Genomic DNA, 17,521 nt, shown 5'->3' with positions numbered 1-17,521 from the left:
GTGTTACAAGTCTGTATATTTATAAGAATGTTACCTAGAACAGTGTTGGGGTAAATATGTAGTGCACCCTGTTGAGACTGCTTCAGGGTGGGCCACTGTTTTCGTTTGATTACACCAACTTAAATACGAACACACGAGGCTTCATCATAAATATCCAGATATTCTTTTTCTAAGCTTGTGCATAATGAGGTTGTTCCGTAACGCAGGAGTGTTTGAGCTGCCTTATATGGATTTAGTAAAGGTAATTGTTTGTGGGCCTGGCTGGTGTCTAACCTTTCTGAGCTTTCTTTGTATGTCCCATACCAGTGTAAGATGGGTCCCAGCCTCTTGCCAGGATCAGTAATTGCTACTGCAAGGCAAATGCTGAGTAATTTTATACTGAGTGTCAGCTTAGGTTAAAGGAAACAAATTGAGTTTGAAAAGGGCTGGTGTGTGTGTTTTTTGTCAGGACTGCTTAATAGATTTTTGTGTTAAGTACAGTATCAGGATCATGGCTTGTTGGATGCAACTGTGTCAATTCTGGTTTTTGTCAGAAACTGTCTGCCTTTGTAATCTGGGAACTAAAAGCCAAACTTTTGGGTGAGGATTTATTATAATTCCCATATCAGAACTTGCCCTTTGGGTTTATGTGGTAACGATGTCAAACCCTGCTTCTCATCTTTCTGCAGAAAGGCTGTGTTTCTGAGTGCTTTCCAACTCTGGGGTGTGTGGAAGGCTCCAATGGGCAGCAAGTACATGCAGTGAAACAAGGGGTATCTCCCCACTTCCCTCCCCAGCAAGGGGGCTGTGGTGAATTTGTGGTAGCAGTATTACAGGTGTCTTTGTTAGTGAAACAAATAAATACACTGCAAGAACACTAGGGACTTAATTTACATGGAAAAAAAACATAAATAAGGATTCAATGATAAGCTTGATACATTATTTTGTATTGCTTCAAGACCAGAATACTTCTCAAGAAATATATTAGAAAAGGGACTTTTTTTTACTTGGGAATGTACTGTATTGTAGAACACCAGGTTGGAAGGGGCTTCAGCAATCACCTGGTACCACCTCTCTAGACTGGGTGTCCCAGCACCCTGTGCAGCTGAACCTTACAAGTGCCCAGTGCTGGGAAATTCACCACTTCCCTGGGGAGGACACTCCAATGGCTGATAGTTCTCATTGTGAAAAATTTTTCTCTTGTGACCAGTCAGAATCTCCCCAGCAGTAACTTGCATCCATGACCCCTCAGCTTTTCCCTGTGACTGACTGTAAAAGGGGGACACTGTCTTCTTTGTCCTGATGTTTACCTGTGCTTTAGTTACCACTGAAAAGTCCGAGTTCAGGATTGCAGCTTTCCTGTGTTACATAGTTTGTGTGTCAGGAGGTACAGGGCTTGCTTTCAGGGAATTTTGAATCTTGAAAGTATTGCATAACACCTAGAATAGTTTATTTAAAAGTTTGCATGCCTGTTAATTTAGACACACAGGTGTTTTCACCATTAGTTGCCAGTAGGCTTCTTCAAATCACTTTGACTTAGTCCTAGATTATAAATATTCTCTGGTTTAAACTCAAGTATTTGTTTTCTGAGTACTACTTAATGACGCATATATTGTGCAGAATCAGGAAAATATTGTCTCTGCGGAAGGTTTCAGCCCAAAACTGGGAATTTTGGTTTCCTCAGAATTCTTATCCTCTTTTAGCACTAGAGCACTTCCTCCAGCAAGCTTTGTGGTGGAGGTAAAGTCCACATCAAATTATCTTAAAAAGCTTCATCTAATTTGTAAGCACCTGGCAACTGCAAAGTATTACTGGTTACAGTTTGAAATGTAAATAACTCCATGCTTTACATGTATGTTAGTCATAAAGGGCTGCTGGTCTGCTAGTTTTAGGTTTTAAAGTAACTCAGCAGAAAATAAGTCCATGCATATTGTGTCATACAAAAAAGATTGTTTTTCATGAAGTACTCTAAACACGGCGCTTTGTTTGCGGCTTTGAAGGGGTGAAAACTAAAGCAAAGGCTATAGCTAGTCTGTCCTTACTGGTCTGAAATAAACTAACTGTATAAATAAAGCTCAGCTGTCAAAGGTAAGTTGCATAGTAATTTTGATTACTTAAAATACAAGCACTGCAAACTTTATTTTTGGAAAAAAAACTTGGGGCAAATTGGAAAAAATAGGGTTTAAGCAGAACATCACACTGGGAGTTCGGTGGTTTGTTTTTCCCATTTGTGAAGCCTTAAAACATATGTATTTTTTTTACCAAATAGGCATCACTGAAGCAGGTCTGTATTCTGTTAAAGCTTTCAAGAGCCTTTAAAGGAAGTTATTTTGGGACAGCTTATAATTTATGCCCTCTGATGGAGGGCATAAGTCCGTTAACTCCCCCCCTTTTCCTGCTGGAAGAAAAAATTTGCTCATGAATTTGCCTGTCTCCACAGATTGAACTTCATATCTCTCACCATAGTTATTTATGAGCTTTGCAAATGAATATATATATGTATTTTATTTATTTATATATATATGCATTTTATTATTCCAGGGTAGGCTGCCTGGAAAACGCTGCCTTGGTTTTTTGCTCCTAGTGATGAAAACGGAGATGCCTTGCAGTCAGTTGTTGCTTACTGTGAGGCCCTTGCTTGCTGTGCTAGGATAGCACGGGGTGTGAAGGTGATTTCATGGAAAGCTAGGGAAGTGTGTAAGAAGGTCTTCTTTCCAGCCCAGAAGAAGGTGGTCTTTTGTCTGGCAGCCTCACCAGGTCTTGTGGGTCATACAGTTGTGTGCTGTCTGTGCTGGGGAGGAGGTGGTGGTGGCAGCATGGTGGGAGTGTAGCCACAGAGTAGGTGGGGGATTGCAAGAAAAGATAACCCTGGTGAGGAAAATAAAGTGCAGTACAAAATGGGAGGAAAATGAAGTTATGTGGGTGCTTGATGTGCCTCAGGAATCATGGAAAGAGTAATGGGATTAGGTCAGGAGGGCCAGTACCCATTTGGCTTTCTTCCGGGAGAGGCTGCATGCTCCATATAATGCTAATGATCTTTTCTTGGGAATTGAAAGGATCCCAGTTATAGTGCTAAGTGCTGCAGCTGTGTCAGTAAATTTTCATTCAGTTTTACCTTCATAGAGAAGATAAAGATAGATCCATTTAGCATTTTGTGTAACACTGAGCAGAATTCAGAGGTTGCACAATGCAGCTAAGTATTTATTAGAAGAATAAACAGTTTCAAAACCAGGTTGCAAAACTGGGCATTTCCAATCTTTGAAATTCCAGAATGTAGATAGCTTTTGCAAGTATCGTGTATGAGATGGACACGTGAATGCAGCTTTACCCATGCTGACTGGGGAAGAAAACGTGGAACTGGTGTTTTGCAGTTGCATTTTATTACTTATAAAAAAAACTAATTTACTACTAATAAAGGTTTCTAAATTGACATCTGTGAAAGATTAAATCTTTTGTTCACAAATACCTCTTTGTGCTTACTTTGCCTCTGTGCCCTGGAGGATCAGAAAGATGGCAGTCGTCTCTCCCTGTTGTAGGTTTTCCAGCTTCTCTTGTTGTGAAGCTAGCATTTTGCCTTCTTCTAGAAGGTGGACCAGAGCACTGTTTCTTTGATGCCCACTGACACAGGCGATGTGAGAGCCAGATGGTTGTTGATGGTGGTAACAGTCAAGATACTCTATCACAGCTCTCTGCTTTCAGAATTTGTGGTAGTATTCTGTATTAGCACTTAGGCAGACTGAAATTTTCTTTGTAATAGTTTTTGAGTTTTCTCTTTTGAGAAATATGTCTCTTCCTGTTTCTGTGGCTGTACATTCAAATTATTCATGTCAGTGGGAATGTTCACAGCTCTGAACTTCCAGCTGTGCTCTGCCAAACTGACAGAAGCTCTGTTGATTGTTTAATTCTTCTGTGGCTGCCCTGTTTTCGGTTACCACAAATACAAGCATTGTGGAGAACTCTTGCGAGTAGCTTGCATATTATTTTGCTCCAGTTTGTCATTTTACGCTTACTTAAAATCATCCTCAGCAGAGTGCCTGAATTAAAATTACTGGCTTAAATGTACTTCAGAAAATTTTCAGCAATTTTGCAGAAAACAGAAAAGTAGACTTGTCACTTTAATAAGAGTTTAAGTATGTAACTGTTTCAGGTTTTTCTGCTTTACTACTTAAATGTTCTTGTTTTCAAGCAAAGCGTGGCTCGTTTTCATGGGTAGAACCAAAAGCGTTAGGAGACCTAACTTTGGAGAAATTCAAAGCCCTCAAATCTTATCAAATCCAGTGAAAACTGATGGAACTGAGCTAACCTGGAAATTAGGACATTGTCTGGGCCTTCCCCCTCCAATCCTTCTACCCCTTGTGTTATATAAAAAAAAAGATTCATATTAGATTATGGATGACTTCCCAGTGCATGTCAGTGAAGGAGTTATTCCAGATAATTTTCAGCACAGAGAAAGGGGGGTGGTGGGGGGGTGGTGAGGGAGAGTAATTAGATTGAAGGCTAAATTCGAGGACAAAGTCCTGAGTGCATTTCCATCTCTATTTAAAGTAATAGGAATGAGAACAAAGTGGATCTTGCACAATTGGGCATGTAACATTCATTATAGTTTGGCTCACTCTTTCTTTTTTTTAACATGCAGAATTTTACCCTAGATTGACAAATAATGTCCCACAAATCAATCTTACTAATGTGAAAAAGAGCGTGCCTTGCAAACGTGTACGTTGGGAATGAAATAACAAATTTCTGCTTCAGCAAAGTAGGCACTAATTATCCAACCAGACCTTCTGTCATCTTCCAAAAGTAACGTAGTAGGCTTCAGATTTTGTTGTAGTTCTGCATTTTCTAAGGTAGGTGAGCTACGTTAGGAGAGTAACTGTGCCTGTAGGGGAGACTCAGGGTTTTCCTTTACAAGGGCATAGATTTATGTACTTCAAAATAGCATTGGCAAAACTTACAGGATTTGAGAAACCTTCTCTGGAGACCTCCCTACCATATCGTTCTGTACATAAATGTTTGCTTATCACTGGGACTGATGCTGAATAATGGTGTTCTGGCTGTCTCTTCAAAAAAAGAGAAATAGGGAGTTAACTGGGAATAAATTATTTCATGGAGTGTTTTCAGTAACAAACTGTGGCATCAGAAAAAGAATTAGGACTGTGTAGAAATAGGGGCTCAAAGATCTTTCTTCAAACTGCTGTTTTTCACCTTAAATTTCCATTAAAATAAAACTGCTAAACTGCCTTGAACTTAATCACTGAGCTACTCTTCACTCTGTAAATACTTGCTTTTAAAGCTGTTTGCCTCAGAATAACCTGCGTGATACCTTGCAACCCTGAGGAGTGGGTACTTTTTAACATGTTGAAGAGCAAATCATGGAATTGCTTATGTATGATGATAAACAAGAAGGGTGCAACATAGACAAACAAGCCTAGTAAGCTTAACTGAAAATACTCCAACTTAAACCCCAAAATTAATCTGTATGATCCATTATAAACAGTTGGATCTGATCCAAAGTGTTTATGAAAAGTTAAAAAAAAGAAAGAAAATTAAGTCACAGGTTTAGGTTGAGCGAGTTGTGATTGTGTGTGTGTGGAGTTTCTTAGCAGACAGAAGATGGGTAGGAATAAGACTTTTTTTTTTTTTTTTCCCTTTCCTTGTTTTCTTTTCTGAACCTTCCATGTTATCATTTGGTAAACCAGGTGTAAAAGCTTCTACTGTATTTGTCCATCCTTTACTCAGCCACATGAGTTCTGTGTTTGTAGTGGATCTGCTGGCTGCATTTTGAAGAGGTTCCTTGCCTTTGCCTGCTCAAGCATGGGGCCTGTCCCTCCCAGAGAGGCTGTGAGCATCATGCTTGTCCTTGGAGACATTCTTGCTGCAGCTCATGTTAGTTTTAACTTCTGTCCTGCTCAAGTGCTGCACCAATCCTCTTGAACACTATTAACTCTCCTTTTCCCTCATGCTGGATAACCTCTGCATATCACAGTTCTAAAGCAGTGAATGGTTTTATGGATTGCTGAGGAACCTGCGTAATGGGTGGCTTGGAGACAGAATGACGTTCATACTATACTAACAGATTTAGTATTTAAGCATTCTCTCCCTTTATTTTTGTAGGCAGTGCATTAGCTCTTTGTTTCTATAGCAGTCTTACTTTCTGCCCCCACACACCTTGAGTACATTAATAACATGAAAAGACATTGCTAAAACTTCCTAAGGATCCCAAGGATGGGAGGTGAAGAGGTGAGGCAGGTTTGTGTAAGTGATGCTTAAGGTGAATGCTGCACTTCTCAGTGCAGACAGTTCTTTACTGTCTGAACTTAGTCATGTTGATTTTTATCTGTATCATATCAGAGAAGTGGGATTTTCTTCAACTCGCTGTTTAAAATAAGAAAATATGTAGTGTCAAATTTGATGTATTAAACATAAGTGGCAGTTCAAAATATTGATACCTGGCACTCTAGATTGAAGTGATTGCTATAAACTATTGCCGATTTGCTGTGTAAATGTATGGCTTGTTTTCAAGAATTGTATTTTCACCAGTTAATGTATTCTTTAAACTATGTGGACAGCTGCAGAAGTATTGTAAGATCAGTGCATACAATGTGCTTTTTTTGGCAATACTCAGTTTTCTTTCTCTTCTACTTCTCGCTTTCCTCCTCTCCCCACAGCATCATTTATTCTGTAACGAAACAGAAGAATGCGCTCAGTTGCCCTTTTCAGCAGCTACACAGCCTGTGGAGAGAGTGGGCAGTCTCTGTATGCAGCATCCTGGAAAATGTGCGTTCCCTTGAAGTGATCTGCTGAAGAGCACGTACAAGTACAGTTGCTCCAGCCTGCCTTGTTGCGCTGATTTCAAGCTCTGAAATGCTTGATTTCTAGTAGTCCCTGAATATACATTTCTTCTGCCAACGAAACTCTACCTGCTGCAGTTACCCAAGGAGCCCCAAAGAGCAGGAACACTGAAGATGGCTGTATGTGCTTTTTATGAAGTTTGGTTTTTTTTACTGGAAGCAGCGATAGCATTTGGCCCAGTACCGAGGATCACTTGGGAACACAAAGGTAAGAAGTGAAACTGTAATATTGTGATGTGGGACATTGTCACAACCTCGGGGGTTTTGTGGGATCTGAAACTTATTGAGGCTGGATGTTCTTCAGGCTGCTTGCTGTGCGTTTGGTCAGGTGTTGGTTGCTTTGGTTATCTTATGAAGTGCTTAGGACAAGAATATTTGAAAGTGATTCAGGCACTGGGTTAACTGAGGTTCTTTCAGGTCCTTCAAGCAGATATGAAAACATAGCTTTTTAAAGGAGAAATTTTGATTTTTGGCTTTCTCAGCTGAAGGATCCTGCTGCTGAAGCTTGTTTCAAGAGAAAAAGCTAAAGGCTTCTCTCTCTTCCCTGTGCAAAGGGAAGTAATAGGGATCAGAAAATCCTTTAGCTTTTGGTTTAATAGTTTAGCCTGTATTTGAAGAGACCTCTAGAGCAAGGACTAAAAAGTAGTTATTTGCTGCTGTTTGTGAATTACTTCACACCCCACACACCCCGCATGTAGCATGGATACTTTACATTTTACAAGGTTTTGTGTTTGGGTCCTCCTTTACTACTAGTTAGTTAGCAACAATTACTTACTCAAGTGTGCTGTAACTGAACAAAGCCAAGCATGTGGGTAGTGTGAAGAAACAGCTCTAAATAAGGATTTTAAATACTGAGCAGTTGCAGTGTAGGAAGAAACAGATGGAGATAGAGAATGTAGTAAGCTTATTTGAGATGACTGTAGAAAGTGTTTTCCCTGTTTATTGGTATAACAATTAGCGAATTGCTGGTGTAGCTTTTGAGAAAGAATGATCTAGATGAGTTTTGTGGTTCTTGCTTACACTCCTTGATGCTCCTGTCTTGTATAATAGTTAAAATTTGGCAAGGTTCCGTTTAATGGTATTATGGTAATGCACTGTAGACCCATACCCAAATTGCTCAAAAAAAAAAAAGGAATTTATTTTCATTCCTGCTATTTTTCCCTGTCTCTGTCTGCTAAAGATTGTTGAGAAGCCTGCTTTGAAAGGGAAGGGGAACTTAGTTCAATGTAGGAATGAACATGTGGAGTGGTATGAACCAGTTCATCCATTTAGGGAAAACTTTCCTAGCAAGTAAAAGATTTTAAAATTACATGCCTCAGAATCTAGTTTAAAAAGAATGTTTCTCCAGTATTACCGTTGAAAATGCAATTTCTAATGTTAGAATTGGGAGCCATAATTCATAGTTTTCTGCCTATTTGTTAAAAAGCCATGTTTAATCAATCTTGTGGTAGTCTCCTGCACAAAATGCAGTCTCCCAAGCTTTCAGCCATATTTCCACTATGGCTGTACGTGCAGAAAAAGTATTCTTGTATATTAGTCATTTTGTGTCATCTTTCTCCGAGCCATTCTGTTACAGTCTTCATAATTCCTCATTCTACTGCCTTTTCCCCAATGTCTCTCTCTCATCTTACTCCATTTCATCTTGATTTTCCCTAGTGTTACTTCTTTATCATGTGCGCTTCACCTTTGGTCTCCAACATCAACTTACTGATACCCTGTAAATTGTTCCGTTTTAGCTTCTGTGTCTTCTTTCTGCTGTGCTGAAGTGTCATCTCTTAAGGCGCACAATTTTCTATGAGAATTTTTTGGGGCACTTGCAAGGGATGTGGTGACTGAGCTTATTTTCCATGGGAGGTGGGTGTATGGAAGGGAAAAGGTGAGGAAGGACCTGACAGTGGAGGTAAGATGGAAGATCAGGCAAAAGGGAATTAACAGGTGGAAAAATATGAAGATGTGAGTTACAGGAATCAGTATGAGAGCAAATATTTAGGCTTTTGAAATTGAATGAGAAGTGAGGACCAGTGATTTTGATGTTGATGATGGGGGCTCCTGTTTATGCTGAACAAAGCTTCTGATAGCTTTCTTGTCTGTTACATGGGTTGTCCAAACTAACCTTTGTTTCCAAGATATCAGACAGCTATTAGATAACTTAGAAAAATGACACGTAAACTTGACCCTAAGTGATCCTGTTTCTTCATGTGGTGTTATTTTTCCATTCCAACAGAGGTCCAGCTCATACATTTTCATGAATCGGAAGTGTCAAACTATTCAACCTTGCTGTTAAATGAAGACAAAGACGTTCTATATGTAGGAGCCAGAGAAGTGATCTTTGCATTAAACGCAGTGAATATTGCTGAAAAGCAGCATGAGGTATGGTTTTAATACATGATCATCCATGCAAAAAAAACCAAACAACAAAACTTCATGTTTGGCTTCATTTCCTGGTATCAGTAGCACTGCACTTCAAGTTTGGCTTAGTGTACCTAAAAGGGAAAATACTGTGTGTGGGATACTTACTGGAAGAGACTATAGAATAACATTCCATCAGATGAGAGGAAGAAAGAAGTTGGATGTAAACAAGGAATTAGAGGTTTCCTTAGGTGTTGTCTTCCTGGGGACAGAATGTTGAACTGGAGGGACTTTGATACCAACTGTCATGGTGGCTTTAATACATATTTTTATTAGCAGGAATGGGCCATCTTCTGTTAATCTGAATCAGAAGGTAATCTAATCCAAACAGAAGCAAATTTTGTTTGCTCAGCAGTAGCAGGCTTCAGATGTGTTTCACATGAAATGAAGGCCTGTGCAGTTTCAGCTTCTATTTTGTGTCTCTAGGTGTGTCTGCACCACAAGTGGTGATGCGGACAGGTCTGATCCAGCTTGTTCAGAGAAGTACTTTGGATGTGCTGACACTGCCTTCTCAGAGTAGATGAGCCCATGCAGAAGTCTGCTAACATTGTATTGTTTCCAGTCCTTCCCAGGCTGCTGCTTCTCATCCCATCAGCAGCACAGGCTGACGCTTAGAGGCACGGGCATCATGTTCACAGGTGGTGGGCAGTCTTCACCGGTGTATAAAACTTGTTTTACGAGTGCATGTAGCTGTCAAAGTTGTACTTCTCCGCGTAGTGTAAATCGGTCCAAAAAATTTTCTTTGACCTCCCCCCTCAAGTGTCTTTCATTCAGATGTGAATGAAATGGAGAAGTAGTTAAAATGGAGAAGTACTTGAAACAGTTACAGTTGCATTTCCCTAATGGCTATGGTAATGGCAACTGTGTTAGCAATTTGAGGGGAAACCGAAAGATAATGGCAGTAGTTTAACCCCAGTTAAGTCACATGCATTTGGAAGTGTCACCTTTTCAGGAAAGAATGGCTTTGAACCTTTGAAAGCTACTTGCAAAATGGCTTGCATTTGCTGTAGATAGGATTGCCTTTTTTGTGTGTTACTGCAAGATCTTCAGACCTTGTGTTGAATTAAAGTGCTTTGGATGTGCCTTTTTGTTGCTTGTTTTTTTTATGTAGTTACACTGGAAGGTCACAGAGGATAAAAGGACTAAATGTGCAGTCAAGGGCAAATCAGAACAGGTACGTATTTTTATTGAACTTTGGGAAAAAATGTTATATGTTACATTTCAAGAGGAGTGATCTTTAAAGAAAAAAGGCTTCAGCTGTTTGAAATTAAAATTTTCAAATGATCACCTAATTTTTTTAATTAACTTGAGCTTTAGAAACGGCAGTGTTCCCTAGTCTTCCCTCTCTCCCTCCTCTCCCCTCCCCATTCTTAGCTCATTTTTTGCTGGTGAATATTATTTGAATGTTTGAAAATCCGAACACCACCCTAATGTGTGCTTAATACTACAAGTTTTTCTATTGAAAAGATAAACCAGCAGTACTTTCACTGAGGTAGTTGATAGCAGCTGTTGTGTTTTGTTGTTGCAGTAATTCTTCCCAGCATTTGATTTCAGAAAATGGCTGATAATTTTGTTTGCTCTGCTTTAGGGCAGGGCTTTTTTTATTAGGCCAGTGCTGTTCCACCAGCATATTATTCACTAACAACATATATCCTTATTGTAGCGCTCAGCGGGTGTGCCCCTTGTGGCAGCAGCTCCTCACTGGTGTGACTGCTCAGGCAGCATCCCAGCACCTGAGCAGCCTGGTCTCCTGCCAGATCGGCAGTGCAGGCATCTCAGCCCCTGGGATCCCACACACTCCTCGCCGCTGCCAATGACCAGGCTGGCTTGCTCATTGTGCCTTTCTGTGGAAATGGTTTGCTTGTGGCAGTTGGCTGTATATGTAGCACCACTTCATTTAGTGATACAGGAAAGTGAGGGTTTGCTGTGCAAGACTGATGGTCAGGCTTTTAAGCACAGGTTAAAAAGTGGAAGTCTGCAAGCCCTGCAAATACAGAAAGCAGTCCTGCCCTACACTTGCAAGGATTTGACATCGGCACATGACAGCTTCTTTGGTTCACACTGTTATAAAATCCCAGGTGCTGTATCCAGAGCTGGTACATCTCTTGCATTCGTGGGGCTCCTGCAAATGGGAGTGGGCTCTCTTTCCCTTGGCTCATCTTACTGCCTTTCTTCAACGGACAACCATCAATAGATTATCCTGACATGAGGTGTAGCAGGTATTTGAGGGCCATTTTGTCCTTGTCTGCCTCTTCAGGAGGCAGTGGAGTGTCATTTCTGTTCTCCAGGCTCAGATGGGCTTACTAGTAATAAAATTCAAACATCCACAACTGAATATGGGAAATGTGAATTTCTCTCACATGCATATAGTTTAGTAGGTGGTGCATGCATCACTACCACTCCTCTGCAGAGATTATTAGTGTTAGGTAGACAGGGTGTTAGACCTCCAAAACAGGTACTTTGCCAGCAGTCCAAACTTCCTTTTTTTTCATGCCTGCAGTTTAGCAAGTCACGTTTATTGCCATCTGTACTTTTCCTTCACTGTACTCATAACCTTTATGAGTCACATTTATAGTAGCTCTGATGTTTTATATAGTACAGTAGTTTCAAAAGCGTCAAGGTATTAAGCCACTACTGCTCTTCCTTACACTAAAATGGGCAGTCGTTTCCCCCAGGCATCACCCCTGTGCTGCTTAGTGCCAGCAAAAGGCATTTATGCAGCTGTGGAAGGACCTCATCTGGCAGAAAAAAGTTTAGCTTCCTCACCTAACCCCTAGTTTTCTGCCACATCAAACCCACCATACAGTCACAGAAATACCTTGTTTGGCTCATAAGAAGGAAGAGTAACTACAGTGCTTATTCTTGCTTAAATAGTTTATGAAACTATAGTACAGTGGTGGTGTCTGGCTGTGTTGCCACCAAGGATTAAGGGGTGTTGTTGGTACTGGGTTTCTTTTCTCTCAGTGGGAGTTTAGGAGTTCTTTTTCTTGGTGTGTATTCTGAAACTTTATGGTATCCTTTAGTCAAGGCTTTGGCTCAAACTCTTTGTTCTGTTTCTGAGCCAAAAGAATGAAGAAGCTTCCTTGGATGAGCAATTGATAGTAGGGACTGGGGTGGTGGTGGTGGTGGTGATGGTGGGGTAACCCCAAACCAACAAAATGGGTACAAGTGACAAAGCTTTGTAGCTAATTTAATGGTCTTAGAGGTTTCTCTTAAGAAGTAGCCTATAGTATGACTGTTTCATCTAGGCTTGCAAGGGATTGCAAAGTCTAAAACTTACTCCATGCTTAACTAGACATTCCCATGGATTGGAGGTGTCTTTGGAGCTTGTGCTTTCATGGAACAGCTTGAGATGCACCTTGCTGAGTATATGTTACTTGGTCATGCTACACTGATAGATATACAGCTCCTGGAGATTGCAGGGAGAAGGGTGTCCCAGCTTTACTGGTGTGGCATAAGTAGTGGCAACAGATGAGCTGACAGCACAACTTTTGTATATTTATGTTGGAAGCTGTGGTTTATCAGCCTTTTCTCATTCCTTATTACAGACAGAGTGTCGTAATTATGTGCGTGTGTTGCAACAGCTGAACGATACTTTTCTCTATGTGTGTGGAACTAACGCATTTCAGCCAACATGTGATTACCTGGTAAGAATGTACATACAGTTTTGACGCAGTAACAACTGTCGTTTACAAGCAGCTCATTTAAACAATGAGTTAATCTCCATTCCTAAAGACTCTTGCAATTTCAGTGCTGGTTGTAATGTTTGGAGCATTTATTACACTGTTCCACAGTAATGATAGAGGATGGAAATAAATTGTATTGTTCCCGTTTCAAAGCACTTACCGAATTATTGATTCACCTTGTTTAACTGTGGATTTACTTCTTAGCTTTCATAATTCTTTGCATATTGTGCATTAGCATAAAAACAGTTTCTAAAATTGAAATTACATTCTTCGTGACTTCCATCCGTTACTGAATGTCCCTGAAATTTCTCAGATTCCTGTCTCTACTTGTCTCGTCTCTGCTCCTGGCTATGCCACAGCTTCATAGTGCTGAATGCTTCAGAGTGAAGTCTTGGCACAAAATCAACTCCCTTTTCTTGCTGCTGACTCTTGTATCATTAGCCTTACTGTGGCTCTTAATTCTGAAATTGAGAAATCTTGTAATTGTTTGTTCTTTTCTGGCTCCCCTGCCTGCAAGTTGGCCTGCCATCGCCTCTGGAACATTGCCAGAAGTCATTGCCCTTAGCCTTCAATATCTTCATTACACAGTGTAACTGATCACTTTCCCAGTACTGAGGCTACAGTCATCTTCCTGATCCTCATTCCCTGTTTTTTTAGGGATTTATAAAGTAGCAGCTGAAGTACTCTGTTGCTTTCTGAAATTTAGTTAGGTAGTGACCCATCTTCAAAATGGCCGAGTCTACTTCAGAAAGCTGCTCCAATTTCTAAACCTCTCAATTTTTGTGCAGGGTAATTCAGTAATTGCCAGCTCTCTCCATATACCAGTTAACTTCTGCCTTTCCTGCTGTCTGGCTTTTTTTGGTGCCCTCTCTTGAGGTCTGTCTGGATTTAACTTTTCATCTTCTGTGCTTTTCTGCTTCCACCCACAAAATATAGGATCACATTTCCTCTCTATCTGCTGGACTCAATAAGATTTTCTGAAAATGCTTATTTGCCTTTTATAATGCTACCAAAAAATGCCTTTGATGCTGGAAGTTGATGATGTGGTCCATTATTTAGTGTTAAATCTTTCAGTTACCTTTGAGAGTGAAGTAGCTGAAAGATAAAAGTGCTAACAGTTGTTCTGTGGTTTTCAACTTAATTTTTTGCAGAATTTAATTTCATTTGAACTTGGAGGTAAAAATGAAGATGGTAAGGGCAGATGTCCATTTGATCCTGCTCAAAGCTACACATCTGTTATGGTTGGTAAGTTCAGACTTCAGTGCCTCATTATTATGTATAAAAGTAATATTTTCTACTGTCATTCTCCAGGCTCCCCATATAGAAATCATAGATTGTGACTGTGTTTTTACATCTTTACTGTGTATTCAGGTAGACGCTAAAATGCTTATGTAGTCAAATTTAGCATGTTCCTTAAAAGGAGAATTTAAAACTCTGTTATTTTATAAGCAACTCTTTAAAAAACTAATTTTTAAACTATATTTTCAGGTGTTGAATATATTAAGTTGAGGTTGTCTCAGTGTACTTTCACTGCCTTTGTAGTATCAAATACTGTCATTCCAGTAAATGTAATAAGTAGAATTTTTTTGCTGTCCTGAAGACATATCCATGAGACAGAATGGGGAAGTAATACATTCTGAGTGTATTTCTGTATGGTTAGATACACTCAATCTTGATTTAGTGAAATCAGAGTTTTTGGGTGTACCCTAGTGTCACAAGACCATAGAAAAGAAACCGAAGTAACACAAAATGGGGAATAAGGAAGGAAGAGCACACTCCCCCTATTGATGCCTAGATTCTTAAAAGTTGATTTTGAATAATGTTGGCACGGAGGGAGTAAAATAGTTGCAAAATTTCTGTGTCATTTTTGAAGAAAATTTACATACTGGTACATAAGCCATAGGTTTATATGTTAAGTGTTGAAGTACCACAAAAACGATACTGACTTTTGCCAGTTGCCAGTGTTAGAGCAATAATAATCCCAAGTGTGGAAGTCTCAGCCTTGAGAATGGTAAGGAGAATTGTAAACATTGGAGACATGTCTGGGGCAATTTACAGGAAATCATTGTTTATCTTTTCTTGTGGGAAGTTTAAGCTTACATTGTCTCCTGAAATATGTATATACCCTTTTTGATTTCTAGTACATAAGAAAGTCTGAAATATTTGTTCTTGTATTAAAGATGAGGAGCTTTATTCCGGGACTTCCTACAATTTTTTGGGAAGTGAACCTATCATTTCACGGCATTCTCATCAAAGCCCTCTCAGAACAGAGTATGCGATACCTTGGCTTAATGGTAAGTGGGCATGAGAACTGTCTGAATCAAATTGTTTTTCATTCTTCAGTGTCACACAGAGTCTAAGTAGCTTACCACAGTTAAAGGGCAGTTGTCTAATATCTCAAAGATATTGTCAGCATTCACTGATGTGTAAGGGTGTGCCCTTGTGTGCCCCCAAGGAACATAATTTTGAAATATCAGGATTTTTATAGCATTGGCAATGAGAAGCCTGTGTAGCTTAAAACTGTTCAACTTGATGTTTAAATGCTACAGTTTATTTTGTATGTACTTGTTAATCCTTAAGGTAATGCGGCTGGTGATGATATAGTAAGAAGGAGAATGGTTTTGCTCTGTAGCAGGCTTTCAAATCGAGTTGAATGTGGTTCCTGATGATTTCAGTTCCTGAAATTGAGAATTCACCAAGTTTTGTGAATGCTCAGAGGCTTGTGGCTTTCTGCCAGAAATGGACAAAGTCATGCAACCAAGAGATGCATTAAGTCCAAAAAGTACAAAATACTGAGTTCTGTAATACATGTGGTAATGATACCGTCATTTTTAGTATTTCTACTAATAGCTGAAATAAGGGAGCGGTATGCAAGCGATGATACCTTTCCAGGCCTGTTAGAAAACTGCACTTGAGGCTGAAAAACGTTGGAAGCAATGAGATACCAGACCATAGATGTCTCTCAAATATCTTAGTGCTTTCATGTAGGGTTGTGGGTTTATGGGTTGTTTTTTTCCCCCCCTCTATTCCTATTTCTTTAGAAATGCTATTCATATTATGAACAGCGAACTGTGTAGGCAAGTCAGTGACTGGAGAGCCTATATGCAGTGTGAGGTTTGGGTGAAAGAGGACTCCTAGAGGGTTGTTGAGGGAATCAAGTTAGTAGTCTCATGTATAATATACAGTTCTTCTCTTTGTATTTGTAGAGCCTAATTTTGTTTTTGCTGATGTCATAAGAGCAGACCAGAACAGCACAGATGGAGAAGATGACAAGATATACTTCTTTTTCACTGAGGTGCCTGTGGAGTATGAATTTGTTGGAAAACTGATGATTCCAAGAATAGCTAGAGTGTGCAAGGTGGGACGTAGTTCAGTTTACTTTTAACTATTTCAGTCTCTATTTTAACTAGATTTCAGTCTCTATTTTAACTAGATTTCAGTCTCTATTTTAACTAAATCAAGTAGAATTTTGTGTGTGTTAAAAATAGCATTTATTATTGTGGACATACTGCCAATTAAATGGAAGTGGTCAAACTTGGTGAATCAGCAGTTTCAGTCAGTTATTCAGAACTGAGAAAGCCTTATTGTTGCTTTGGGAGCAAATACTTGATTTAATTTTGCACAGTGGTAAGATTTCATGAAGCTGTTGGAGCTGCCAGAACCTCAAGGAAAATGGTCACCAACAGCCTGTTCTGTCACATGTGATGTGTTTAAACTGCAGCGTGTTAGGCTCGTTCAAGTATGTACTTAGGAGTACTGGTTAAAAATCTTGATGGAAAAAAGTTATTTTTCAGTAGGTTGATTTAACAAAAACTTTTTCACTGGAATGTATTAATTTCCTCAGGATTTTTTTTTTCACCAACAGGAAATTTATCTAGCCATTTCATTTTGATGAGGTTGAAATGTTTTATTTAGACCTTACTGTTTTATATTTAAACATGGAAGTCGAAACATCAATAACAAGTTAGTGCTCTTGAGATTTCCATTAAACAAGCAGCTGGAGGCAGGTTTACATGAGGCCTATTATTGTGGCCCTCTGCCCACTGGCGGGTTATGCACTCCTTAAAAGGGGAGTATCGTGGAATATGAGAGCTTTATTGCTGCTGTTTGTCTGAAATGGGAATCAGTGGCAGGTTGCAAATCTATAAGCATTTATACTTAAATTTTGCAGGTTTCCTCTAATACTTTCTTTAGGGAATATGGAAAATACTAGTAATGTTCAAATATGCCCTGCTTTTTGAAGAAAGTAACAGAGCTACAGCTTGAGTACTAGATATTTTTAAACATTTCTAATCAATATATCTTTACTACTTTAAGTCTGGGTCCTGCGAATCCTTAATAAAGGTGGTAACTATTTGCAGAATTAAGTCACTGCTGCCTTTTTTTCTAAGGGAATTATTAATATCAGGCAAGTTCAAGTGCTTATCATAACATTAGAATTTAAAATCGCAGTGTAGATGTCACAGAACAATGCAATGCTTCTTACTTGTCTTGAGGGACAGTATAATACTTCCATACTTATTTTACTTGTTCTAATAAGCAGGTTTTTACTCAATTTTCAAGTGCTGCTGAAGTATGATTCCTTCTATAAGTCTCGTA

The 17,521-nt window shown here is 39.4% G+C and overlaps 1 protein-coding gene across 4 annotated transcripts in view; it reads left to right on the top strand.

The window, feature by feature from the left end:
* The first annotated feature begins 709 nt into the window (after positions 1–709).
* SEMA4D (semaphorin 4D) overlaps positions 710–17,521 on the top strand; it is a 40,949-nt gene continuing 24,137 nt past the window's right edge. For all 4 annotated transcript variants that reach the window (XM_057413818.1, XM_057413817.1, XM_057413816.1 and 1 more), the window contains exons 1-8: positions 710–731; positions 6,645–7,035; positions 9,052–9,197; positions 10,348–10,410; positions 12,785–12,883; positions 14,074–14,167; positions 15,103–15,216; positions 16,129–16,280. In XM_057413818.1, the coding sequence (XP_057269801.1) occupies positions 6,942–7,035; positions 9,052–9,197; positions 10,348–10,410; positions 12,785–12,883; positions 14,074–14,167; positions 15,103–15,216; positions 16,129–16,280 (762 nt within the window). In that variant the 5' untranslated portion in view covers positions 710–731; positions 6,645–6,941. The remainder of the gene's footprint in view (positions 732–6,644; positions 7,036–9,051; positions 9,198–10,347; positions 10,411–12,784; positions 12,884–14,073; positions 14,168–15,102; positions 15,217–16,128; positions 16,281–17,521) is intronic.

The sequence above is a fragment of the Pezoporus wallicus genome, unplaced genomic scaffold (assembly GCF_028554395.1).
Source record: "Pezoporus wallicus isolate ANWC-B61680 ecotype Strahan unplaced genomic scaffold, APGP_CSIRO_Pwel_v1 contig_10094, whole genome shotgun sequence".
Lineage (NCBI taxonomy): Eukaryota > Metazoa > Chordata > Aves > Psittaciformes > Psittacidae > Pezoporus > Pezoporus wallicus.
Note: the sequence above shows the minus strand (reverse complement) of the source record. Positions and strands in the feature narration are given on the sequence as shown.